Below are 27,320 nucleotides of genomic sequence, written 5' to 3'. Positions count from 1 at the left end.
TTTTATATTTTATATTTTATATTTTATATTTTATATTTTATATTTTATATTTTATATTTTATATTTTATATTTTATATTTTATATTTTATATTTTATATTTTATATTTTATATTTTATATTTTATATTTTATATTTTATATTTTATATTTTATATTTTATATTTTATATTTTATATTTTATATTTTATGTTTACTTCAAACTGATCTTTTCTTATCTTAAAATGTGTGCAAATCGGTGCTTTGTAAAAGAAACTTTAGGCATGCAAACTGTATGTTAGTTTTGTGTCCAGGTGAGTGTAGTGTAAGTCGATGCGCCAAGCAGACGTTTTGTGTTAGCAAAAGTTTAAATTAAAGGAAAAGAAAAAATGAAAATAAATTAACAAAAAATTATACTCTTCGAATAAAATATTAATTTATACGCAAGACTGTATTTTCCTATCGATTTACATATGCTCATCATTCGTCTTCGATTATGGAATTTTATTTTTCGCTTAATTTTGGTTGCTAAACTGAAAATAATTCAGCGACATTTCAGCATAATTACGAAAAAAAGTTCATAAGCAAACATCAAAACGACAAACAATCGAACAAATCCGATCGGCAAACGAACATTTCCACGAACAAACAAACGAACAGACGAACCGACTAATTATCATCAGCGTCATTTTCAGCACCATTATCTTCTTTATTTGCATGAAACCAATGAACAAATGAATTATGGAATGAATTAATGCACGAATGAAAGAAACCCACACACATTCACAATTAAATCGATTTATTCGATATAAATTTTTGTGGCTTTGAAATATTTATAAATTTTTTATTTTAATTATTTCTTATTGTAATATTATTTTTATTTCTGGATTTTTGTATATTTTATCTATTTATAACTTGCATTTGCGCAATAAGTAATTATAATTATTTTTTAACTATTTTTTTAGTTTTAATTCCTCTTCCTCAAACAATTCATAAAAATCTTATATCAATTCAAATATGTATGTGTTTCTATGTGGTATATACATATAAGTATGTAAGTAGGTATACTTATGGCTTGTATATTTATGTATGCATATATGTATATATTTATGTATTGGAACTATTTATATGCAGGAGAAATTTCGAATTTCAAAATACATGTATACATATAAATATAAATTTAAAGTAAAATGTATATGAAGTTAGCGAGAGAGCGAAAGAGAGATAGGTGTAGCAAAATTTAGACTTAGAGCGCAAAATAAATAAATTTAATGATTGGAAAATGTCTCTATAGCAATCTTTTCACTTGCATGACTCAAAACGAAACTCAAAATGCTTAAATGCTTCAAGGACGGGACGGATTTTGGGTGCAATAGTATTGCAGGCCATGGAGGAGTTTGGGTTATGGGAGAGGCGTTACTGGAATTGTGTGCTGCTAGGTACATATATGTATGTAAATATATATATAAATACAATATATAAGTACAAGTAAAAGTTCAAAATTCCACTAAATGCTTATATTTTTTTGATTCAAGGTGTCTGTCTAAAGGAGATACAGTATGACATAAAAGTATTATACAAGTATGTATATAAAAGTGTCTGAATTTATGGCAAAAGTTTGTTTGAAATTTTTAATTTTTTTGTTTTAATAAAATTTTTTTTGAAAATTAATATTTGAAATCTGTTAACTAACTTAGTGAAAAAATTATAAATCAAAATGAATAGTTTTTTAATTAATGTTTTTTTAATAAATATATTTTTAAAAATTTTTGTTTGAAATTTGTTTGATCAATCAAGTGATAAAATTATAAATCTAAATAAAAGTTTTTAATTAATGTTTTTATAATTAGAATTTTTTTTTTCAATATTAACAATATACCTTATAGGTTAATAACTGACAAGAAACAAAGGAATATTTCAGCATACAATTTTTGTTTTAGTAAAAGAGAGAGCAAATTAAAACTATTTATGCATGTAAAGTAAAATTAAATTGAATTAGAATGAACAAATGGGTGTGAATATAAAAAAACAAAATAATAACAAAAAAGTGGTTTTGAATAAAATATTAAATAATATTAATTAAATAATAAAATAAAATATTAAAAAATAAATATACTAATTTAACTAACTTTTTAACAGTTTATGTCAAAATATCCTTTTTTCAATTCTTCTGAGCAATTTCAATACGGCTGCTAACAAATTTGCTAATTCCCTGTGTTAGATTTTGGACTTCACTTACAAGGTTTTTAAAGCTCAATTTTGCATTTTCTAAGGATAATCAAGTCTTCTAACCTTTAAATTGGACCTAATCCTAAAAGTATGTAGCAATAAATGTGGTGTAATTTCTATATGGCCCTCTGGTCCTTCCAGGAAGTTAAATATTATATATATAAATATGAATTTTTTATGGCCCGCAAAAATGTGTCTACAGCTTGCAAAGTTAGGTTGCTCCTTGTAACGAGTACATCGGATTTTTTTACACACAGAAATAACAGGTCAACTGAAAGCGGCCCATGGGGCAATGAGTGCATTAATTGACTGATTTTAGTTGGGAGCAGAAAGGGGGATTGCATAATGGACTGCTCAATTTAGCAAACTTCCAAAAAATTCAGGGTACTCTAAATAAGGCACTAAAGAGCAAAAAAAAACAGGTCTGCCCGGCATAACTTACCGCGCAATATGTTAGAAGCAAATTAGATTATTTATTCTATTAATTATTAGGTTTATTATATTAATTAAAATATTTGAAAAATGCTTAAAGTGAGACTGATAACATGAAGGATTCTTTCAGGCTTTGAAATGTGCGAAAGTCTGATGGATACTTCGATACAAGCGACTTGCAATATTTACTGAAAATACATTCGCGACTAGCGGACTAACATCTAATGCAGATAGAGGAATAGTTGGTGCGACGTCCAGAACCACTTCATTGGGCATCACCGAACGTAATCGAAGAACTAAAGTGCGTTTACTTTAATTTAAGTCATGTGACTCGGGTAATTCCATTGGGAAGATCCTAAAGTGTGAGCGGATAAATTTGTTAGGGTCCTTAATAGAGGGATTCATTTTTATAAATTATATATTAAAATTAAATATTTTTATACTTTCCAGAATAAGTTAAATTTTATAATATAAGACAAAAATTAGAAAATAAAATATGTGGAATTTTAATAAACACTTTGCTGCAAAATACTAGAATCGGTGGGTTGTAAGGTGATATCTTACGCCGATGATGTTGTTATTGCGGTGTCTGGTAAATTTGTATATACTTATACCTTAAGAGACTTAGTACAAAATGCTCTAGCTATACTTTCTAGGGGGCAGAAAAGTGTGGTCTAGGAGTCAACGCAGGCAAAACACAACACAGTTGTTCACTAAGAAACATAGAATCCCTAAGTTAAGTCCAATTATGCTTAAGGGGTGATTTCGGAAGAAAACCAAGTACTTGGGACTAACCATAGATAGGAAGACTAAAATCTTATGGGGAGTTAGGAAAGCTAGCCTAGCTTTTTATGCCTGTAAGCGAGCCTTAGGCAAGACCTGGGGAATTAAATCTAAGGTTGTTCATTGGCTTTATACTGCACTTGTCAGGCCCATTCTTCTATATGGAAATGCTGTCTGGTGACGTGCAGAATAATGACGCAAATGGTAGAAAAAAATAAAATATTTTAAAATATACTTTGATGAAAAAAATTGTTTTAATTTTAATAAAAATATGTAGGCAAAAAATGGCAGAAAAATCAAAAAATTATTTAAATATATTTTGATGCAAAAAAACATATTTTAAGTTTAGTATGAAATTAACAGATAAATACAAAATTTATATGCAAGATTAAAAACGAGTACCTTTTAAATAAATAAATTAAATAAAACAGACTTCGAATTTTTTTAGAGCTACAACATAAAAAAATATTAAAACTTAATAAAAGCGCTCAAAATGACGGAAGAAAAAAAATATTTTAAAATATATTTTGATGCAAAAACAAAAAAACAAAAATATGTAGGTAATATTGATATAATTAAAACAATGAATAATTAAAAATATAATTCGTAAAATATTTTAAGGGTATTAGCAACAATAATTTTCCTTGTTAATCAATTCAAAAACCATGTGAAATATACCAGAGTATGCAACATATGCTTAATGAAAAAACAAAAAATTATCCAAAATATTTTTGGTAGTAAAAACTCCATTTGCATTTATTGAGCTATTCAGCATATTCAACATTCATACAAACTTATATACAAAAACCTTGAATTAAAATTAAATTGTAAAATCTAGTTGCATTAATATAGGTAAACTAATAACATAGTGTGTGATATAATTTCATACGCAAAATGCAAACATTTTTTTGTGTTTCGTTACATTTTTCTATCAATCATACAACTTCAATTAAAACAACTAATGGGTGGAATTTCAAACACTACCAGTAGTAGAATACAAAAAAATTTCAAGTAAAAATCATTGCTGTTAAATTTATAAAATTTAAATTGAATACATTCTCAAACAAAACTCTCATTCAGTGTCTGACAAGACTTAACATTACAGTTGGACGTGGTGAGCGTCACGGTCGACTTCGCTGCGGTGGGAAGTGCATAGACAACAGCTGTAGCGGCAATGCAATTCTCACTGCTACTTCTGTACATGCTGTTAATTGCAGCAGTGGCTGTAGTCATGCTTGTGAGAGAGTGACTACTGCTAATTGTTTCAAGAGCACTTGTTGTGGTTAGGGTGGTGGCAGTAGCGCTAGCACTCAACGCTTCAGGCTCATTTTTGTCATTTGCATTTGGTAAATTCGTTAACTAAATTTATTTACATACATACACAAATAAGTTCAATTAAGTTAAATTAATTTAAATTAACGGTTCATTATGTACTAGATAATTGCATGTGTAAGTTTGTATGCATGTAAGAAGTTTAATCACATAAAATATTGCTCAATTTGGGTTTATTATTTATATGTAGGTAATTTTTTGTTGGTTTGATTATTTATGTTATTTTAAGCAATTATTTGCGCGTATAATTGACTGAAAATGTATTGCGTATATGTGTTGGTGTATATATGAACATAGATTACATGTACGCAGATATAAAATGCGATAGGCAATCCGTTATCTGTTTATGGATATCTATGTATGAGTGTGTGTATGTATGTGCGAAATTATAAGTTAATATAAAATTTTTATGCATTTGTGTGCAACTGCAGTTCGGTCATCGTACACAGTCATATGAAATTCTTCTATATCTGAATAATATTCCATGTATTTGGCATGAGCTCGAGCATAAACGTAAACTGATTATTGTAAATATATGTATGCACACATATATGCACACATTCGTTTCCTTCTTGTGTAGTTGGTGTAAGTGTTAATGGCTATGGCTCACTAGTATAAAAATTTGGAAGAATAATCCAAGATTATTTTATTTACTTTTAGAGAGTTTTTACTTATTTTTACTTTGAATTTACTGGCTTTTTGAATATCTGAAACTTAGCTTTTTTCGTGATTTTTATGAAAATATATATCCTAAAAAATTGCTGTGTATGAGTGCGTCGATTTCAGAAACGTGAGCAATTTTGTCGATAATGTGAAATTTGAGAGTGTGAATTAAAAAAATAAAATAAAAAATATTACAATAAATAAAATAAATTATTATTATTAATTATATTAAAAATTAAATAAAATAAGAAAGCAAAAAATAAAATATAGTAAAATTAAATTAGGCAAATAAGAAATAATAAAAAAATTAGTTTTATTATTATTATGTTAAATTAAATGCAGTATAAAATAAAATAAAATCCAACAAAATAAAATAAAAATATTAATTTTTAATCACCAAAGTCAGATTTACAAGATGATCAAGTCATCATTACCAGTGACAAGGTGAATAGTTGTGAAAATAGCGACCAAAAAAACTACTACAAAGTCGATCCGAAATCTATGTTTCCTTAAGCATTTCATTGTATTGATTGAATTCGTCTGCCACACAGAGTGGTAAACGGGGAGTAAAATTTCAGTCACTCACGCGTTTGAGAATTTTAGAATTACATTTTCTTAATTAGAGTTGAATGGAACGCCCAAAAAGGGTGTAAGCGCCAGTTATATACTAGTATATATACGAGTATACATAATGAGACCTTTAAAAAGTTTGCGGCAAGGAGCGTTAGTTTGTTTACTGTAAGCCAACACTCATGATAACTCTCAAGACAAAGTCCGCTAATCTCTGCTTTCGCAGGTGAATCAAAATATGTAATTTTGAAAAAATCATGATACGATGAGGTTCTACTTTTGATGTCTCGAGTTGTTTCTATATTTGCATTAGAATACGGAGTCTAAGCGCTACTCTACTCTACTTTTGTAGCTTCTTTTTTAAGTCCAGTGTGGAACATAGGTACGGTTTTAATGACCAAAAAAAAAACACTTCGAAATTTTAATAAAAAGTGGCAGCCCTACTCAGTTTATTTTTCAGAATTATGGTATTTTTAAGCAGCTGTCGTTGATGCCCGTATTAAAATATATTACTTATTTGATTAATTACTGACACGTGGCCCCTATACATTTTATAGATTGCCGCTTTCAGAAACTACTTTCGTTTGATTCAGTATTGCAAAATATGATCCATTTTCCAATACTTTGAATCACATAGATAGGTGGCAACCCTTTAAAAAAACTTCTGGGATGAAGTGTTCTCAAAGCCTTCTCTCTTGATACCAGAATTTTTTCGTAGTAATATATTTTTTCGCAACATTTGGTTAATTTTAAACTTCGGAATGGGTGGCAATTATATTTGAAAATACTTCTGATTTAATAGACTCTTAACTACCTTTTGTTAGATATAATATTGGGTATGGGAATAAGTTTCCGCCCTCATAAGAGAAGTGTCGCTCTAGTATTATACTGGTGATTTGAAGGTGCATATGTAAGGTCTCGATCGCAGAAGCTGACATTCGTTTGAAGCGTAAATACCCTTTACGCTAATTATCTGACGTCAAAAATGTCTGCGATCGTCCCGAAAAAACAGCATTTGCGGGAAGTCATGCTTCATTATGACCTTTTAAAAAAAAGCGCACATTGATCAATATTTAAGGTAATCACGCTCCATCAAATACAACTTGTAAAGAGTGGTAATTTCGACGTGAGCGATAATGATCGCAAAGGGGCACCGAAAAAATTCGAAGATACTCTACAACAACAATTAATGGATGAAAACGCATGTCTAGCCCTTGATGATATGTTTAATCAGTTGGATGTTCACAGATTAACCGTCGGTAAACGTTTGCACGCGATGGGAATGGTCCAGAAAGCAGGTAACTGGGTGCCGCATCAGTTGAAGGAGACGTTTGGAGACGTGTGAGATGCTTCTTGAACGGCAGAAAAGAAAAGGTTTTCTGCATCGCATCGTCACTGGCGATGAAAAATGAAGCTATTATGGTAACCCTGAGCGTCGAAAAAGTTGGAGCCTACCAGGTGAACCGGGTCTATCGACTGCGAAAAAAATATTCATGCTTAAAAGGTTCTATTGTGCATCTAGTGGGATCCGAAGGGTGTTATCAATTATGAACTCCTTAAACCATCTGAAACCATCACTGGCGATCGTTACAGACTGGAGCTAATGCGTTTGAATCGAGCTTTCAAAGAAAAGTGGTCGGAATGGGACGATAGGCATGACCAACTGATTTTGCTGCATGACAATGCCAGGCCACAAGTTGTTAAATCGGTCCAGAAATATTTAGAAGGATTGAATTGGGAAATCGTGCCCCATCCGATGTATTCCCCTGACATTGCACCTTCGGATTACTATCTGTTCCTATCAATGCAGTCAGCCCTTATTGGAGAGCGGTTCACTTCTTACGAGAGCATCGCAAACTGGCTCAATGAATGAATTAAGTCAAAAGAACTCGAAAAATTTTTATTAGAAGAGTCCGTATACTGCCTGAAAGATGGAGTAAATTTGTAGATTCCATTGGCACATACTTCACATAACTTAATGTATTATTTAATGGTTTAAATAATTCGTAACTTTGGTTAGGAAAGGATGGAAATTTATTCCCATACCCAATACATTTTTAATTTTAATTAGGTGGCGACCCTATTCAAAAATAAGTATATATAATATTAGCACTATTTAAAAATCTTACATTTGATACCCAAGAAGTGCGCCTGTCAGGTTTTGATAAATTCGATTTTTTTGTGTCAAATTGCAAATCAATCGACCAATTACTTCGCGCTCAAAGCTACTTGTTCTGAATTATTTCACTACATGAATGTCATGCATCAGCATTATACCAGTTAATGAACTGATTCATAATGGACCAAACAGCAGATGGTTGAACGTAGAGTAGCAAGAGTGTCTCGTTAAGCTATGCAACCTTTTTTAATATTGCTTTCATAGGCAGTAACGCTGCGAATGAAGTAAGCTGCGAATTGCCTTGGTAATTGCACATTTTAGTGCCATAGAAAAAGGTTTGCTTCCTCAGAGAAATATGCATCCGGTGGATGCACCTCTATTTGGTCATTCTGCTGACTGGTAAAATTGTAATCACTCTCGACCGAGCATGACTTCTTCCATCAAATATAACTTCATGAACTATACCAAGCGTTCCCCTCTAACACTAAGAAAGGCTTTTGCACTACGTAAGTGTATGTATGAGTGGGGGTTAAAAGCGGGAAAATATCTAGAAATGCCAATGATTTCTCCGGAATTAGAGTTCCTGCTGTTTGCTTACAGATACCAGGACTATCTACAAAGCTATTTGAAGGAAAGAATAGTAAAGCGTCTACGAGTTTATTTGAATTTAGTTGGAAACACTGTGCGATGAAAAATTTTGCGCAGTAAACATTAAAGATGTATAAAAAGCCTTTAAAATTTATTTAAAGAATAAAAATGAATGGTCATTCCGACCATGTAATAGGTACACTTAGTTATGTACGCATATCAATATTGGCATAATTTATTAAAAAGTTGATGAGATGTGTATTTTTGAAATGCGATTGTAAACAAATGTCAGGGTGACAAGGTATAAAAACTAAAACAACCACACACATTTTTTATTGAGGTGAACATATACCAGTACACCCCCACAAAAAGGACAAACAGTTGAGCACAAGAGCTTACACAAAAATGATTGAAGCTGAAGCTTAATAAAATGTAAAGAAACGAAGGCAAATGCAAATGGACATGAACTGCAAAGTAGACATTCATTGGCAGTATTTGATATGGAAAAAATAAATAAACAAATATACAAATACTCAAATGAAAGGAAAAAATTATAATAAAACCATATATTGAAATTCAAATCAACACAAAATTTTAATAATTGCACATTTCATTATACAATCACAGCGAAAAAAAATGTTTTTTGAGCAAAAAATTCAAGCACTCACAGAAATTTACCCATGAAAAAGTGTAAAAATGAAAAGCTGTCAACTGTTGCAATACGATTGCGCATTAATTGAATTGAAAGTATTAAACCGAAAATGTGTCTGCAGTGCAAAATAGCATAAAAATTTATCATTTGCATTTGTATTTGATTTTTATGAATTATCATTCGGTGTTGAAGTCAAATGGCGTGTAATTAAGAAACGAAAAAAAAAATGTCTGCCTGTCAAATTGTCAATCGTTGATTGGTAAAATAGGCAAAAAAAAAAATGTCGGCATAATAATAAAGGAAAAAAATCATGATTGTTTTTATTGAATATTGAATGCCAATATGTATTTAGAAGGTTCTATTTGATTTTGTGCACGGTGGTATGAATGCCATTTATTAAACATTTTTTCCGATACATTGCTTTGCATTGATCATTTAATTTGAAATTTTTCACGTATAATTTTATTTTTATTTAAAGTTTTATATATTTATCGCTATTTTGGCCATTACTTTTTGTTTAATTTTAATTTTGCATTTGTTAGAAAATGCATAGAAACGTGCCGGATCTAAAAGTATTTGATGCGGTACCAGCTGGTAGTAGCAGGGAAAGGCCTCCTCTGCGTTTAATAGATCAGGTGGAGAAGGACTTGGCTGCACTGGCGCCAGTTAGAGCGAGAGACAAAAGGCTGGCGCGCTTTGTTAAACTCGACCAAAAGCGCGTAAGTGGTTATTGTGCCGATCAAGAAGAAGGGAAGTTGTCACTAAATTTTGATTTGTGCTAGAACTGCGGGCAATAAGTTGAATACAGAAACTACGTTTTTTGGTTTTTAATAAAAGAAAACAGAGTCGGGGAAAACCTGAAAATTATCAAGGAAAGTGAAAAGGGTGGGTTATGGACTGATTTAGGTTTGAATTACATGGAACTTTGACAGCTATTGCGCGCACAAAAGCGTAAGTGAAACTCTGAGCGATTCTATACCAAATGATCCAAGTATTTTGAATATTGCTGTAAATTCTGTTGAAAATTAGTTTATTCGCAGGTCTGAGTATAATAAGGAAAAAAATATAAAAAATTGAGAATCTTGGTATACAGTTAAAGGTTTTTGATATTTGGAAGGTTTTATGACTGCTGGCTGGTATTGTTTTTTCTTTACAATTTTTTAGAATAAAGTTAAGATAGGATAAATGGTTGCACACACGAGGAGATCCACTTGGAGAAGTTCATCATTTTCTTCCATTGTGATACCATAGGGGGAAAAACCATACAGTGGACAAAAACCCAAAAACAGAAGGAAGAGAACCAAACAGGGAAAAGGAAGACGAAGCTTTGAATTAGAGGATGACGACCAACAGCGGCTAGATACTCATGAAACTCAACAGGTGTGTGATATTTAAAGTCGCAATATCCGCAGGTATAGCAAACAAATGTGAGCCCAGATGTCACAATATTTGCCCGAAGAGAGCAGGACAGCTGAGAAGAAGGTGCTAAGATGATTCAACTTCATCCGCCATATAAAGCTTTTGCAGAAAGGACTTGAAGAAATCTGATGTCTCACCGCATGGACACTCCACGAACAATGTCCGTTCGTGGCCAAAAATAAACAAAAAAGAGACAAAGGAACTGCTTAGCCTTTAAAGAGAGGATATCTCGAAGGTCGTGGCCAGTTATCATTGCACTATGGGGATTTTGGCGTTTTTTTTGGCATATATTAAAAAAAAAAGTATCCTGTATTTTAAAATAAGCTTTATTTTTGTTTTTACCATACCCTAATTATTTGAGAAATTAGTCGTTAAAATTTTTTACGGTCACACTGATCGAACGGTACGCCTTCAAAGTCAGCTGATTATCGTGTTCGCTTTGTGCACAGTTTGGTGGAATACATTGAAAAAAGTTTGATTGCTCGAGTTATCCAAATAAAACAAAGAATCCAAATTTAAATGATGGAAGGTCATAGTCTAGGTATATAAGATTATAGTTTAGTAACATTTTTTCAATTATATGTGGTTTAGATTTTGTATATCGTGTTTTATTCATATGTATTATTTAAATTAGTCTTAACAAGTATAGGTGCGTTTCGTAGAATAGAACTTCCAAGGCGCACAGAAGTGCTCAGAGTTTTAAATGTAGAGTTACTTACTAAAACGTCCACAATAATATGTAACTAACTTTGTTTGCACAAATTTGCCCCTTTTTGATAAAATCGCCTTTTACAGAGGGATATACATACGTTCGGAAATGTAGAGCTGCTAGATATTTATATCAAAAATAATCGGGCAGAGGTCGCAGTTAAGCTGCATATATTAAAAAAAATTGGTGAAAGTCTGAATGAATCTAAGGTAGATTCGAAATCTGAAATCATATATGTATTGAAATCTGAAATCATATGGGTATAATGGTAAAAAGATATTTGTGGAATATTTAGGACAAATTACCCTAATTGATGGGAAAGTTTTAAATATAATGTCGGGATGCAACTCATGCCAGTCTTGCCCATCTGCGGAGCAAAGCCAACACAATTACTTAATATTAAAGATATTAATTCAGAAGTTTTCAAGGCCAAAACAAGTGCCCTTCAATATGGAGTCAGCCCTTTGCATGCTTGGATCCGCTTTTTCGAGTTTGTGTTGAAACTTTCATATAGAGTCGAGATGAAAACGTGGCACGTTAAAGATTGCGATAAACCTCAATTAATAGCTCGAAAACAATTAATACAAAGGACACGTTTAAAGGAAATGGGCCTCAATGTAGACAAGCCTATTCCAAACGGCAGCGGAAACTTCAATGACGGCAACACAGCAAGGAGGGCATTTTCTGACGTAGCCTTATTAGCCTCAATTTTAAATGTTGAAGAACAATTACTGAAAAACTTCTATATAATTTTAGTGAATATTTCCTATGAGCATAAATTAGCTCAAGCAAGTTTGAAACCTTTTGTGGAAAGGTTTTTGAACTGTACCATTATAATTATCCTTGGTATCCTATGTCTCCTACTGTTCACAAGGTACTAGTACATGGTCATCAAATAATAAAAAACTCCTTGGTTTCTGTTGGCTGTCTTGGGGAACATGCATCCGAATCCCGAAATAAGTTTTATAAGAGCGATAGAAAGAGGCATGCAAGAAAATGCAGTCGGCTGGATAACGTGACAGATGTTTTTAACAGAGCCTTAGATACTTCGGACCCATTTTTGTCCACTATCTTTTTAAAAGAACGACAAAACAAAAATAAAAAGAAGGACATACCAAAAGAAGTTTTTGCGCTGCTTCAATCGCCATCTTTAAATATTTTAACAAATAATGACAAAGATTATCAGGGAGAAGATGAAGAAGATCATGTAGATCAGGACGCAGATGAAGAATATGACAAAGATATTGAACTTGATGTGATTACTTCTGACGAAGAATATATTAAAATAGAAGAAAACTAAGTTCATATTGGTAGTAAGTAGTCTCAATAAGCTGTTTGTAAATTACGTAATATTTTTCTTTCTTCTTAGAACACATAGGTATGTGCAGTTTAAAAATGTACCTAAGCCATTTTGGAAGGGAATTATTCACCCAGACAAATTAATTATAAAAACAAAGAAATAATTTAATTAATTTTAAATAAATACTTATTGTTTAAGAATGCACAAATTCGCGAAATAAATGAAATATATGGAAACACAAATTTACTATAAATTGTCACATTATTTTAAAGACCATGTTCAGGGCGGAGGTGTAGGCGTAATCGTATGAAAAAATAAACAAAAACCGAAATTCTACTTTAATCTACGTGATTCACCTGCAAAAATTTAAGTCATAATCTTTAAATTTGTGATTTATGCCAAAAAAATTAAAAAAAATCCCCATAGTGCATTGGTTATTAGGCAGGCATTCCTTGATACTAAGAGTTTTCTCCCATGAGTATTGTAGAAGTTGTAGAGTAGAAGAAGAGGAAGAAACAGTTGAACACTTCCATTGCAATTGTCCAGCCTTGACTGAAATCAGAGCAGGTTTTCTTGGTAGATATTTTTTCAATTGTCTTACGGAACTGCTCCGCATGGGGATGCGACCGATCCTGTGCTTCATAAGAGCCACAAAATGATTCCACAAAAAAAAAAAAAATGCCTTAACCTAACCTAACTTAAGGATGCCCACCAAATTCCAGATCTGCGGCTTTGTTAGCCTTTGAAATTCCTTCGAGTGGTCCCGATCTACCCGTGGCCAGGTGAATCCCGCAACTTTGCACATTTGCGCATTAGCCCACATGTTCTCAGGGAAAGCGCAATTCACTCATTTTGCGATGAAACCGTCTCGAATGTGCCCCGTCTGGCCAGTTTATCAGCACTGCAGTCTCCCTTTATGCCGCTATGACCGGGAATCCAAATGAGCCTAATACCTCAATATTCGCAAGCAGTTGAGAGAGGACAGTCCTCGACTAATTTCAAACGCACAAGAACAAGCCCTAATTGTCGCTTGGCTGTAAGAGTAGATATTTACATGCTGTACAGTAATTGCAGAAGTAAGCAATCAATCAACTGCTTCCCTATTTACGGCTACCTCCGCTTGCAAAACGCTACAGTGGCCCGGAATCCGAGAATATATGTATTTCAGAAAAATATATATATTTGGCTCTTTTTCTATCTTTTTTGTAGAATAAAATATACTTCAAAAAAATATTTCAGAAAAAATTTAAATTATTTTTTGTATTAGTTTTTGATATTTTGAAACTAAATTTTTAGCATTTTACACCTACAACACGTACGAACGTCTTACGCAAACTGCAAGAAATAAACATCACACGGAGGATGTTAAAGTATTTCGAAAAATCTCCGGGCGAATGTATATCTGAAGCGATTCAAAACTTGCTATGCTAAGGAAAAATAGATAATTTTGAATGACATCTACAAACACTGACAAACATAGCCGACAAAAGTTTTTGTGATAGACTAATGGCTGATGAAACTAGCGGTTTAACTTGACAACAAGAAGAATTTAGGTAAAACTGACACGCGTGATCGCCAGTGTGGCACTCACATAAATAAAATTTTGTAGTGTATAGCTGCTTAAACAAATAAGCTTATGTAGGTACACAGATAGGACCGTAAATACGTGCAAATAGTAGATATAACAGATATGTAAATGTTTTATATGTAAAATTTTATGGCCACTTATTTTTTTGTCTATTATTTTTGTACACACAAATGTAGTGCGCCGTAAAGTATGCTATGTTAGTTAAGCAACTTTTAAAATTAGTTTTACGCGTTTGTGGTCACATAAATAGTAGAATGTTAAAGAGAAATGCTAAAATAGGCACCACAACAAACTAGAAATGCGCAAAGTACTTATGCACATAACGGCTTTCTTTTTTTGTAAAGGGTGATCAGATGGGTCGTACTTTTTCCAATAGGGCTTTTCTGAGAGATCAAGCGTGACTACTGTCAAACTAAATATATAATTTTTTTTACTATTCATTGACATTTCATCATGGAAAGAATTACGCCTCAACAACGTTTACAAATCGTACAAATGCATTACGATAATCGACGCTCTGTGAAAAGTGATCATCGCGCGCTCAAGAACCGAATTTTTTTCAGCGATGAGGCCCATTTTCGGTCTAATGGTTGCGTCAATAAACAAAATTGCGGTATTTGGCCTGCAGAGCAACCCGAAGTCATTCAATAACAGCCATTACATCCATTGGAAACAACTATTTGGTGCGGCCTATGGGTGAGAGCAATCATCGGGCCATATTTCTTCAAAGACGTGGCCGACGTCTGTGTAACAGTGAGTGGTGAACGCTATCGCGCCATGACAAACCATGTTTTGAAGTTGGAAATGGAAGTCTGTAATCTCTACAACAGTTGGTTGCAACAAGACAGCGCTACTTGCAATACAACCCGTGAAACAATGGATTTACTGCGTCGTCGTTTCGGTGAGCAATTCTCCTCTCGTCTCGATTGATATCACTTTTATTTGTGTGAGTATTCAAAGTATATATGATTCGATTGAGACATTGAAAGCTTATATTGTTAAAGTTATTCACGAGATACCGATCGAAGTCCTCCAGCGAGTCATCGAAAATTAGTGTTTACGGATGGTCGAACTACGGCGCAGTTGTGACCAACGATATCTCTGAATTGATCACCCTGTGTATATTTGTATTTCTACAAGTAAATTTGTGTTTATAAGAATTCAATTCCCAATGCCTGCTGTCATAAATAGAAACATTTCGTTTTATGTGGACATGCATGTGTGAGTGTATGTGCGCATAGTTTATTATAGTGAAAACATAAAATTCCCAAGAAAATGCAATTACATACTTATTTGTGTATGTAGTGTTGCAAACAGAAAGGCTGCTGCTGGCTCAATAAGAGTGCCAGCTAAGCAGTAATACATAAAGTACATATAAGCTGACTGAAACTAGACCAAGGAATATGTGTGGAGTGTATGAAGGGCTGCTTTAGTGGGCAAAATCTAATTTAAACAGCGCACTAGCGAATTTTTATGGCTGCGACTCACTGCCACTACTATTTTTCTGTGATTCCTTGCGACTACTTTCCGCTTGCGCTGTATCTCTTGTGTGTCGTCGGCTGGCGGTCGCCAGAGTGCTAGTAAAATGGCTTTTAAATCTCTGCCATAACATAGAGTAATTCGTGCATTTCATATTGCACGCTTTCCCCTGCTTCAACGTATTTTATTTTTATTTTATTACTTGCGCCTTTTTATTTATTTATATATTTTTTTACAACTTTGATATTTGCATTGTGTAAATGAACAAACAGAAGTTCACACGACAGCAATTGCAGTCGTAAAATAAATATCTTTACATCTCTTAAAATAAAGTCTCAAAATATATATGTACAGGGTGCATCCGATAGTGTGGACTTGCATATATGTGGCTATAACTTTCCGAAACCATAATTTTTCTCCTTGTTCTTTTTCAGATAAAACTGGTGGCCTACAACTAAACTCAAGAAATGCAGAGGTATGTAGGTGGTCGCCACCTTATGGGCCGTCACAATGTAACTGTTGCGTCCGTTGTGTCAAAGGCGCTACATAAATGCCGTACGGCAAGTACGGCGAAAATAACAACTGTTTAAAGAAGAGCCATTTTGTATTGCGTAAATTTTTATAGAAGATGTTTTTTTATAATAGAGTTGGGGAGTAAGTTTAAAGCGTTTTTATATCTTCTCGATTCTCAATCACCTTCATTCGGATTTACCGAAAAATTGGAAGCTTGGGTGCCTCACGAGGTCAGCGAAAAAAAAACAAAAAAAGTCGCCTTCAAATTGCTTTTGAGGATATTGCCCGCCATCGAGCAATACGCCGTCATAAACAGCGCTTTTTATACCGAATCGTCACGGGAGATGGGAAATGGTGTCTATACATCAATATGAAGGAAAGAAGCCGATAGCCAAAGCCGGATTTTAATCCAAAGAAGATCATGACATGTATTTGGTGGGACTGGGAGGGCATGGTGCACTGGGAAATACTCAAAAAGAATACCACGTTGAACAAGGCGCTCTACATTCCCCAGCTACACCTCGTAAATGAGGATATTCGACTGAAAATGCATGATCGACTTAATCAAACTATACTTCTTCAGGACAACGCCAGGTCCCATGTTGCACAAATCGTCACAGCCGCACTCCAAGAACTCGAATGGGAGGTCCTTTAGCATCTGCCGTATTCTCCGGATCTTGGTCCGACCGATTGCCATCTTTTCTGCTCCCTGTGAAACCATATGAAGGGCGTAACCTTCGATAACAAAGAAGTTTTTAAGAACTGGCTCAACAACTTCTTTGACCCCAGACCAGATGATTTTTGGCGGAACGGCATCAAAAATGTGGTCTAGAGGTGGGAAGAGGTTGTAAACAGCAACGGGAATATATAATTGATTAACTTGTTGATATAATTATAGCTTTTTGTTTGGATAAAAGTCTTCGGTAAATGCTACGAACTTATTCCCCAACCCAAGATATCAAATTAAATGCAGAAAATAAATGGAATTTAAATTAATTTAGTTAATTCAAATGCACCTTTATCTTTTCAATAAAAGCTTGAAAGAGTATAGAAAAGGCTATCCGAACTGCAGAATTTATTGAACAAGTGCAAGCGATCATTGACGAGGACCATTCAAAATCAATGAGGGTCCTTGCGAGGCCCTCTTCCTTCAAGTGTGGCTAGTGCGCAATTGTTCAGATCTATGCTGTTGGCAAGGTGGAAATGCCGATAAGCAAATCTTTTTACGTTACAGTATACAATTATTCAGTTATGAGTATTAAATAATTACTACATGTAAACTACTTACTAGCGCAAGCGTATTCATGTTATGACTTGAAATTATGGTGACTAAGACTAGTATTTTTTTCCCTTTATTATTAGTCAAAAAAGTTGATCTAAAAAAATTTTGCTTGCTTATTACTTGGACCTTTTAAAATGCTGGGTTCAGTTCGATTCGGCTTTGAAAATCGTTTTTCGGTCCCTATCTACATATTCTTCTTTTTTCACCTAATATCCTGAAAAATAAAGCAGAGAAAATACTGTATTTTTTCTTCATTCTCCTCCAGTATGCCCAGTGCTCTCTTTCATTTTAAAGGCAGTAGTGCTTTTAAATTATCGCAGTATTTTTAACGATGCTTCTACAGCTCTATTATACAAAGTGGCACAAAATTAATCACTCTATCGGAAGATTTCTAATTTTTGCATATAACGTCATACGTCAATCATATTTCACACTTGACACAACTAAGCAGCTGCAGTATACAAACAGACAAGCAATGGAGTGCACAAGGGCCAAAATGAAAATTTCCATCACTTAAAATAATTTTTTTTATTTAGTCAAAATTGGATAAATACGCAATTATGCAGTAATACAGAAGAAAAACAATTCTTAATTTGTGATGCCTCTCTTTTTTTGCGAGTGGTGTTGTTGGCGTAGTGAACTCACGCTTCTTGCTTTCTAATTCTGTTTCTGCTCTTATGTCCCAAAATGGCTACACAGGCATGCGTGTAATAACTTTCGCCAAAAAAGGGTCCAAAAGGATGCAAATTTTTGCTTAGTTATTGAGGTTATTGCGGGTACTGCCAACTCGTGAGAAAATGATTTTCATAGCAGAAAAAATTCCATTAGAACTTTAGGTGACCACTTTTTCATATGGCACCTGCCTATCAACAGGCTTGTTTGGTTTTGTGTTCTGATTACTTATTTGCAGAACATTGCATTTTTAATGGATGGAAGGCGAGACATGTTAACGTGTAGCAAGAGCGCCGTTTTGCTCATTACATTAGTCAATTTTTTTTTTCAAGTTTTTTAAGGTAATTAGTTTTGAAGTTGTGGCTTTTGTTGAGACTTTTGTTAGATTATGCCACGGCTTCGACGTCAAGGCATGCGTTTTTAATATTGTTGAAGTGCAAAAACTGCACTACTGCTCCATTGGAGCTGCTCATAAAGCATAATGGAGGGAATAAATAGGTACATTAGGTACATTAAGGTGTGGTATTTCGGCAAAATTTTTTTGGTTCTAATTTTTTCACTTGTCATACTTCTACATTTTTTATTCCAAGCCACAAAAGAAGTTAAGTACTTTTTTCGCAATGTAAAGTAATATTTAGGAGTTGTTGTCAGCAAATGAAACATTTGCAAACCGATATTTATTAATTAAATTAAAAGGAATGTAACAGAAATTTATAATAAAAATTATTATAAGAAAAGGTAATTACTTTATGCTAATAACATAGATTTCTTTAACAACTTCTTTGTCTGTAATTTTCCGTCACATTTGTCAATATGAGACCGAATGAAGCCCATAGCGCACAATTAAAACTTTTCGATAAATTTCGTTCATAAACCCTAGAGAAGACAAATTTTGACCTATTTTAATTTTTTTTAAATGCTCGTAAAGGATTTTGGAAGAGATTTTCTAGGGCAAATGTACCACGAATTCTGATTCAGCAGCCTCAAAAGCATAGTCATCAATTTTTTTAGTTTTTCTGACGAATATTCTACATTTGGCCTTGAACAGGCTTTCAATTTGACCCAACAAGGTAACTGGATAATGAATTTGGACTCAAGAACCTCAAAAACGTATGCATAATTTTTTTGAAATTTTTCCGGAGAATATTCTAGGTTTGTCCTTGAAAAAGTAAGTTTTAGGGAACGATTTAGCCTCTTAAGAGGGGTTGGACATTTTTGTATATGCCGGTATACATAAATATATTACCATTGATTAGAACTAGAATGAAAAATGCCAAACCGCATAATTTTTTATTTTTAAAGTGTTCCTGAATTTTTCTTAAAAATACCCCTTTTCAATGATGCGGTTGATATGTATATGAAAAAAAAGAAAAATTTAAATTCAGGTCTAGACAATCTCTTCCAAAATTATTTATGAGCATTTAAAAAAATATTAAAATTGGTCAAAAACTGGATCCTATAGCTATTTTTGCACAAAGTGGATCAAAAAATCCCCACTGTGCAGCAGCATGACAATGCTGTAAAGCTATTAGCAATTATATGTGATAACATCATTTAAATGTCCCCCCATATGTAGTCATATGATAATTTTTCACTCATACATTTTCGCATTGAGTTCCGCAATCTCAATCCAAATTTTGTGTTTCAACACTGGAACCGTTCTTGGCTTATTCACAACACTTCACTTTTCCTAAAATCCCCGTCTGGTCTTTCAGCTCTTTTTATATTCTCGAAAAAACCTCATTCTGGTTCTCCCGTAAACCAGTTTGGGACCGACTCGTTTGAACGAATTTTTCGATATGTTGTTCTTACGGACCGCCCATTTTCATAGATTAGGTTAGTCAGGTTGCTTGCCCAAAATAAGACACTCGGTGGCCCTAAGGTCAGTTATGATACCTGCATTTGATTTCCATTCCACTTAGGTCTTTTTAAGAAGGTAACTGGCCCCTCCAATGAGGCATTTTGCAAATTTCCCTCCTGCATTCTTTAACACATCTTGAATCTACTTGACTATCGTTTTGGCAGCTTCGTCTATAGCGTAGATCTCAGCTAAGAAGACGCAACACCATTTTCACAATAAGTTTTTATAACTTTAACGTGTAAAATTCTACTTCGCACTGCCTGAGAAATGTCAAAAATGACTCACAAAAAGGGTAAATTTCTAGGAACTGTGCCCTACTGACACCTAAGCATCACTTTTGAAATACCCTTTATAACCAATTCAAGTATTTTGCATACGTACGCAAGAATGTTAATGTTTGCTCAAACCCCTAAAACTCAATCTAAAAGATCAATAAAAAAAAAAAAAAAAATCGGACATTCATGTTTTAAGTTATAGAAGTGAATGGTGAGTACACGCGGCTAATTTTCGTATATTCAAAAATAAGAAGCTCCCTACTGTACATGCGAGTATATGATTGCACGAGTATATGCACTGATATCAAAGGTACACAAAAGTATGTGCTTTAAATTCTGTTATGCCCTCATGTTGCTTGAGGGAGTCAGTCAAATAATTTGGCTGAGTTTGAATATTCATTTGGTATCTTTTTTTTAACTCGCCTGGCTTCTGGCAGTATTAATGGGTTGCTGAAAACATATGTATTACATACTCTTATAAGTAATAATATATATATTCATACGCAACCGTTCGGCTATGACCCAGACAACTTTTGCCTGTGTTTTTGTGCTCTTTTCAAAGTAAGTAGATGCCTAAAGGCATGTACGCCTAATTAACGGTAAACACATCGAAAAATATGTTTTTATGTTATATGAAAAGGTAGAAAAGAAAACGGAATCAATCTTTGAGCGGCGCTGGTATTCTGTTTCTGATAGGGCAAATTTTATAAATATATTTGCATACTTTGCTTGTAGAGTTTCTTAAATTACATTGAAAGTTATGGTGCTGAGCATTGCAATTTTTATCTTTCGAAAAAATTTGAAATAGTCGCAATTTCGTAAGATGAGTTGTTTTAGTATTCTTAAAATTTTACGCATATTTTTAAATGCAGAGACTTGTGTTTATTTGTTGTAGACAATCAAGGCCGCGTTCAAAGCATTCTAGTCGATTATGTTGAGCTCTAGAAGATTTCCGCGACTTTTTTATTAATATAAGGCACATCTGCATAGAGTGCAAGCGGTAAGTGATACGCAGGAAAACCAGGAAATACTTGGAAAAACTTCAAATTCGAGTTCAAAGATTCAGACTCCTTCAGATTATGAACTTGATTGGTTGAGTGTAAATATTTGGGTTTCTTCAGGTTTTTAATACATCACAAGTTGAGGAAGAGTCTGGGACACCTTCTAGTAGGTGGTTATTTCAGAGGGCACTAAGTTGCACAACGAACGGGTAAAGTAAAGCGTTCACTTTAGCTGAAGCTCAGCGCATATATAATAATAAATTTTATAAGGCTTTCAAATATAATACGACACCTCGCGGAAATTCAAAAATTCTAAAGTAGGAAGCGGGACGAATGTGCCAATAGTAATGGCTTTAAATTTCAGAGAATCACTCAAGCGAAAATCGTTACAACATAAATCACATGTCGTTCGAAATATTAGTTTGATTCAATAATAAAAAACCCGGAATATTTGAGAGATAAAGCATAGAAGTGTAGAGAAAATTGAAAAGAAAGTGGATTTCTGTGACCGTTTTAGAAAGTTTTTAATGACAGCTCGTCTAACCTAACCTCAGTTTATTGAGAGTATTAACAACTTTATGCTTTTAGGGCCGTGCTCTTAACTAACCTTTCTCATTACAGCTAATTTTATCTTGTCCGCAAATACATTTTCTTTTTTCCAGAAGCTGGCAAAATCTCGGCGCAATATATATGTGAGTTTTTACTTCCTTGCCGTAATTTGGAAGTAGCAAACTAATTATTGTTAGGCAGTTGAGAGCGCCAAAATTAAAGGCGAGGAGATACAGATTTTAAGGATAGGAGAAAGTCTTCTTTTTTTGCTGTTATTAGTGTAAATTCGATCAAATATTAATTTAAAAATTAATTATTTTATATATTTTTTTTATTATATGAGTAATGAAATAATTATCGACTTTTTGAAATTTTTTAGCGGGGTAGCCAACGTGAATAGATTTTCGAAAATACTTGGGTTTGAGTTTTCAGAAAAAATATTTTGTAATTGAAGCTGTTAAATGACTTTATTTGAGGAAAATGCATAAGGCCTCCAGCAAGAAATAACTGTGAAAAATTAACACAGTTTTTAAGCTACGTGAAACTTTCCCTTTGCTGTAACAAAATTGGGATGTAATACTGCACATTCGATTTTTTTTGAAATTTCTAATAAGTGCCCATACTTGGTTTTTTACAAAAAAGGCATCGCGTTTTGATATCATGTTTATCTACTTCGATTCTTAAACTAAACCTAAAACTTAATGCCTAAATAAGGTTGCCACATATTCTTATAAAAAAAAAATTAGTTTTTGGAATTATCAGAGTTATTTGAGAATGCTTTTTTAAAAAAATAATTTTGAATAGTGTCGCCATATTATTTTTTTAATAAGCTTAATTTTATCTACATAAATTAACGATAGGATTTTCGGCACTATGCTAATGTGTAAGAAATGCCGAAAAGGGCAGCTATACTGCTTTGATTAAACAAAATATTAGAGAAATCTATAAATTTTCGGCATTTTTTTGGCTTTGATTCTTACAAGAAACTATTTTTAAACTTTCGCATTTAATATATTGATAGGGTTACTAAGCAATCTTATAAAAACAATTGTTTTGGTACCATCAAATACGTTAGTGTTTGCACTAAAACATATTTTTGAGCTGTGTTGCCTTACTAAAGTGTTTTTATAATGCCGCCGTAGTCGAGTGGGTTGGTGCGTGACTACCATTCGGAATTGAGAGAGAACGTAGGATGGAATCGGTGAAACACCAAAATTAAGAAAAAGGTTTTTCTAATAGCGGTCGCCCCTCGGCAGGCAATGGCGGTGAACCTCCGAGTGTATTTCTGCCGTGGAAAAGCTCCTCATAAATATCTGCCGTTCGGAGTCGGCTTGAAACTGTAGGCCCCTCCATTTGTGGAACAACATCAAGACGCACACCACAAATAGGAGGAGGAGCTCGGCTAAACACCCAAAAAGGGTGTACGGGCCAATTATACACACAATTATATAATAACTTAATTAACAATTAATATCAAATTTAAGCAATAAAAAACGGGAAAGTAAGAGAAGTCTGTTTATTTATAGAAAAAAAAAATTCCAAAACAAAAAAAAAAATATTTATAAAACAAAAAAACAAAATATATACAAAACAAAAAAAATATTTATCTTGCATTATATCATTGCATGTTAATGCCGGAATAGGGTTACCACATATTCTTATAAAAAAAATTAGCTTTTAATATTATGCATATCAAATTAATTACATTAAAAAGGACTTTTCCTAAAAATAATTTTGAGCAGGGTTGCCATATGAAAATAATTTAATTTTAAATTTGTTGTAATATCTGAATATCTCTTTCCACTTTTTTTGTATTGCAAGCCTTGCCGAATTTCGTCTGTTAGAAAATGGTTATTATAACGGCTTTAATTTTTTCAAGGCAAAAACTTACTGCGAAGGTTGCTGAGAGAGGACTGCTTTCAGAAGAAATTTTCTGACCATTTCGAATATTTCAAGCTCGCTAAGTTTGAATCAAATCGACAGTTTCGAAGATTGCAGCAGATATATCAGACGCATACAAGTCGGGTGGCAGCTGCATACTGGCGCATTTAAAGTTTATGAATTTTGTCAATTAAATTTTTTGAATTTTTTTGAATTCAAAATTTATGCAATTTTTCACAGAATTTAGATGTTTACTGCAGTGCCTAAAAAGTTCACTCAATCTTTCACTTTTGCGTTTGTCTTTGAAATTTTAGTAAAAATGTAGCGATACTAATTAGAAAAAATAAAGAATCGTCTACGTAGCAAGATCAAATTTGTTTATTTAAATAAAATATTACAATAACATAATAGTTGTTACAGCGAGCGCGTGTGACGGACGTGTCATGTCAGCAGAAAGCTCATTCGTTTGCTATAACATCGCTTGGCCTAGCAACACCAAAATGTCGATACTCGATAGCGATAGATCACCTGAAGGTCTATTTTATACAAAAAATCTAGGTATTGTAAATACTGAAAGATGTTTTGATTCTCTATGTCATAAGATAGAGGCAGGGTTGCCACATGTATGATAAAGGTAGAGGGAAAAATAATAAAAAGAAAGAAAGAAAGGAAAGAAATATTACGACAAATAATTTATAATTTTTTTATCATTTTGCATAATATGAGTGCAAATATGTAATCCATCTTAGTTTAGGTAATAAACCACAAATCAGAAAATATCTTAAAATTTTCACGTAGATGCTGTGAAGAGTACTTACACGAAAGCAAACAAATTGACAATAAAAATAAAAATAATAAAAGGTTTTCAGTTTCACTTTTAATTGAAAATCTCTTTTTGCACTTTTAGCCTGCACATTTCTTGAAATTTTTCTTGTACCTATTTTCGATTTTTATTGTGCTCGTTCCACATTCGAAGACTTGTAGATGTGTACCTTTATGTACGGAGATGTTTACTCAGGAAATATTATTTTTACTTGTTAACAAATAAACCTTAAAGCCAAATTACACATTGCGCACACAAAACAAATGTTAAGTGCAACTTTGATACATGTATGTATGTATATGTGTACGCGTAAGTTGAAACATAAGAACTCCTCTTCATAGTTTTGTAGCAAAAAATAAAAGAAAATTGATTTTGGCAATGTTTACTAAAATAATTTTGGACCCCCTCCTTTTGGCAAAAATCGCATTTGCTCTCACGTTGGGATATTTTGTGTTTTCTTGTGTACATAAACAAGGATATTTTGGGTAGAAAATAAAATCTGCATATCCATGAGTAAATAAATACATATATACTTATATACATGTACATATACATATACTGCCTGTGTATGTGTATGAGGATAATACTCAAAGTTCACAAATGCAGAAGTTCATTTTACTATGGATGCTTTTCGCATACAGAAATTAATATATGCACATATGTACCTATGTATGTGTATTGTTGTGCATGTAGATTTTTATTGAAAAAAGTTTCTATTGCTAGTTTGATTTTTATGACGATAATAAATTGTGAGAAATAGAATAGTGAATTCCTAGAAAGTTCACTATAGTAATAAATGATTGATTGAGCTCATGAAATGATATGGCCATATGGTGAAGTTATTGAAATTTTATCCAAGATCAAGAGTTTAAACTTTTGTTAAATAGTTTATAATTGAAAAAAAAAAATTTACATACAATATATTTTAGTACTGAAATGAAATGGTTAAGTAGGAGCAGTTCAGCCTACCATTACGAAGTTCGACTTGTGCGTCACGAAAAGGAAACTTTCTACTTATAAAATCTAGACTACACAAAATTATCTTTGGGAGCGAAAGACTGCCGAGGAATGTGCGAACAAGTGCTCAGTCGATGCTAGCTGGAGATATATTTTGAGGCATGCACTGTTGCTTCAAAATCTTTTTCGCCCTCCACTCTTCCTAGTATTGCACATGGGCCTACATTCGTTGGAAAATTTAAAAGGCTGAACGGGAATAGCAATTGCAAGTGCTTTAGCTTGAGGCTTGATGAGTCAGGACTCTTCTACTACTACTACTTGATATGGTATTTATTATTATTGATTGGCTGTTTGTGCACTGCGACCGGAATAGATGTATTGTGCAGCCATGTAGCCTACTCAAACAGTTTTAGGCGGCCACTGCTGGGCAGAAGCATAGAATATATTCTGCTGTTTCTTGTGCTTCTTTGCAGAGTCTATAGGAATCGTTTTCTATCGCACCTATCAGTGTAAAGTTTTATGTCCTAACTGCTTCTGCCTTTATTCGTTCTGGATCTATGAATATTTTCTATTGCCACATGCTCACGCAGAAAGGTACTTTTGAAGCTGTTACTTAACTCGCAGAAAGTTACAGGGTCTATTAAAGGAGTGTTTGCCCCCTTTTTCGCTAAAGTTCCCTTCGTGCCCTCATGTCCCGGAACCCACATCAAGGTAACAAAGTTGGGTGTTGAGGATTTTAAAACATTCTCAGACCAACCTTGATTGGAATGAGAAGCTATCCAGCGATTTTAGAGCTGCTTGAATGTCAAAGAGAATGTTAATATTAGCACCGTGCGTGCCTCTCCGTAGACATTCTCTGGCACACAGCTGTAAGGCGTGGACCTCCGCCTGGGAGTCGTTTTTCCCATTGCAATTCCTTTTTTGAAATGTGCTCCGACAATTCCAGCCCCGGCACTACCCTCTTCCATTTTGGACCCATCAGTAAACCACACTTGTGCGCCCTGTTTTAAGAATATTTCATTGTTTCTCCACTTGATATGGTAACTCATTCTCTGCATGAAGGTTACAAAAATTAACTAAATTTTTCGGATAAATATCGATTACTTGCGCAAGTGACTACCATTCGGTATTGCTCCGGATATGAAATCTTAAACGACAGAAAAACCTTTTTCTAAAAGCGGTCGCTCCACGACAGGCATTGGCAAACCTTGCCAATATTGAATTATCGGTGGTTTGAGTTATCGCTGATTTTTAACACAATACTCTTAAGAGGGTTCTTAAAATTGTGATTTTGAATTTTCCGAGTGATATAATTGGCGCTTATAAAATTTATCGTGAGGGATCTTACAGTTTTAAGCCAATTCCGAAAGGGCAAAGGACTTTCTCATTGCCTTGAGAAAATTCTTTGTCTGCCATTCGGCTAAAATCAACAATTCTTCAATTTATTTTCTTCGATGAATGGCTGCAAAAATTCGGTCCTAATGTATTGTGGTTCGAAAATGAATGGCCCGATATTGTTCTTAATGTGACTTTGACATCATACATACATAGGTCGTTTATGCATCATTCGAGAATTTTTAGTATCGACAGAACCAACTATTTTTTTATTTACGTCTATGCTGAAATATGTGCTCGACGAGTTAAGATATTCGAAAAGTAATTTTCAA

The 27,320-nt window shown here is 33.4% G+C and overlaps 1 protein-coding gene across 1 annotated transcript in view; it reads right to left on the bottom strand.

Moving 5' to 3' along the window:
• Positions 1-4,210: 4,210 nt before the first annotated feature.
• LOC129253191 (irregular chiasm C-roughest protein-like) overlaps positions 4,211-27,320 on the bottom strand; it is a 215,594-nt gene continuing 192,484 nt past the window's right edge. The window contains exon 15 of the mRNA XM_054891468.1: positions 4,211-4,779. Coding sequence (XP_054747443.1) covers positions 4,480-4,779 — 300 coding nt within the window. The 3' untranslated portion in view covers positions 4,211-4,479. The remainder of the gene's footprint in view (positions 4,780-27,320) is intronic.

Source organism: Anastrepha obliqua, chromosome 1 (genome assembly GCF_027943255.1).
Source record: "Anastrepha obliqua isolate idAnaObli1 chromosome 1, idAnaObli1_1.0, whole genome shotgun sequence".
NCBI lineage: Eukaryota > Metazoa > Arthropoda > Insecta > Diptera > Tephritidae > Anastrepha > Anastrepha obliqua.
This window is presented reverse-complemented; position numbering and strand designations above follow the sequence as displayed.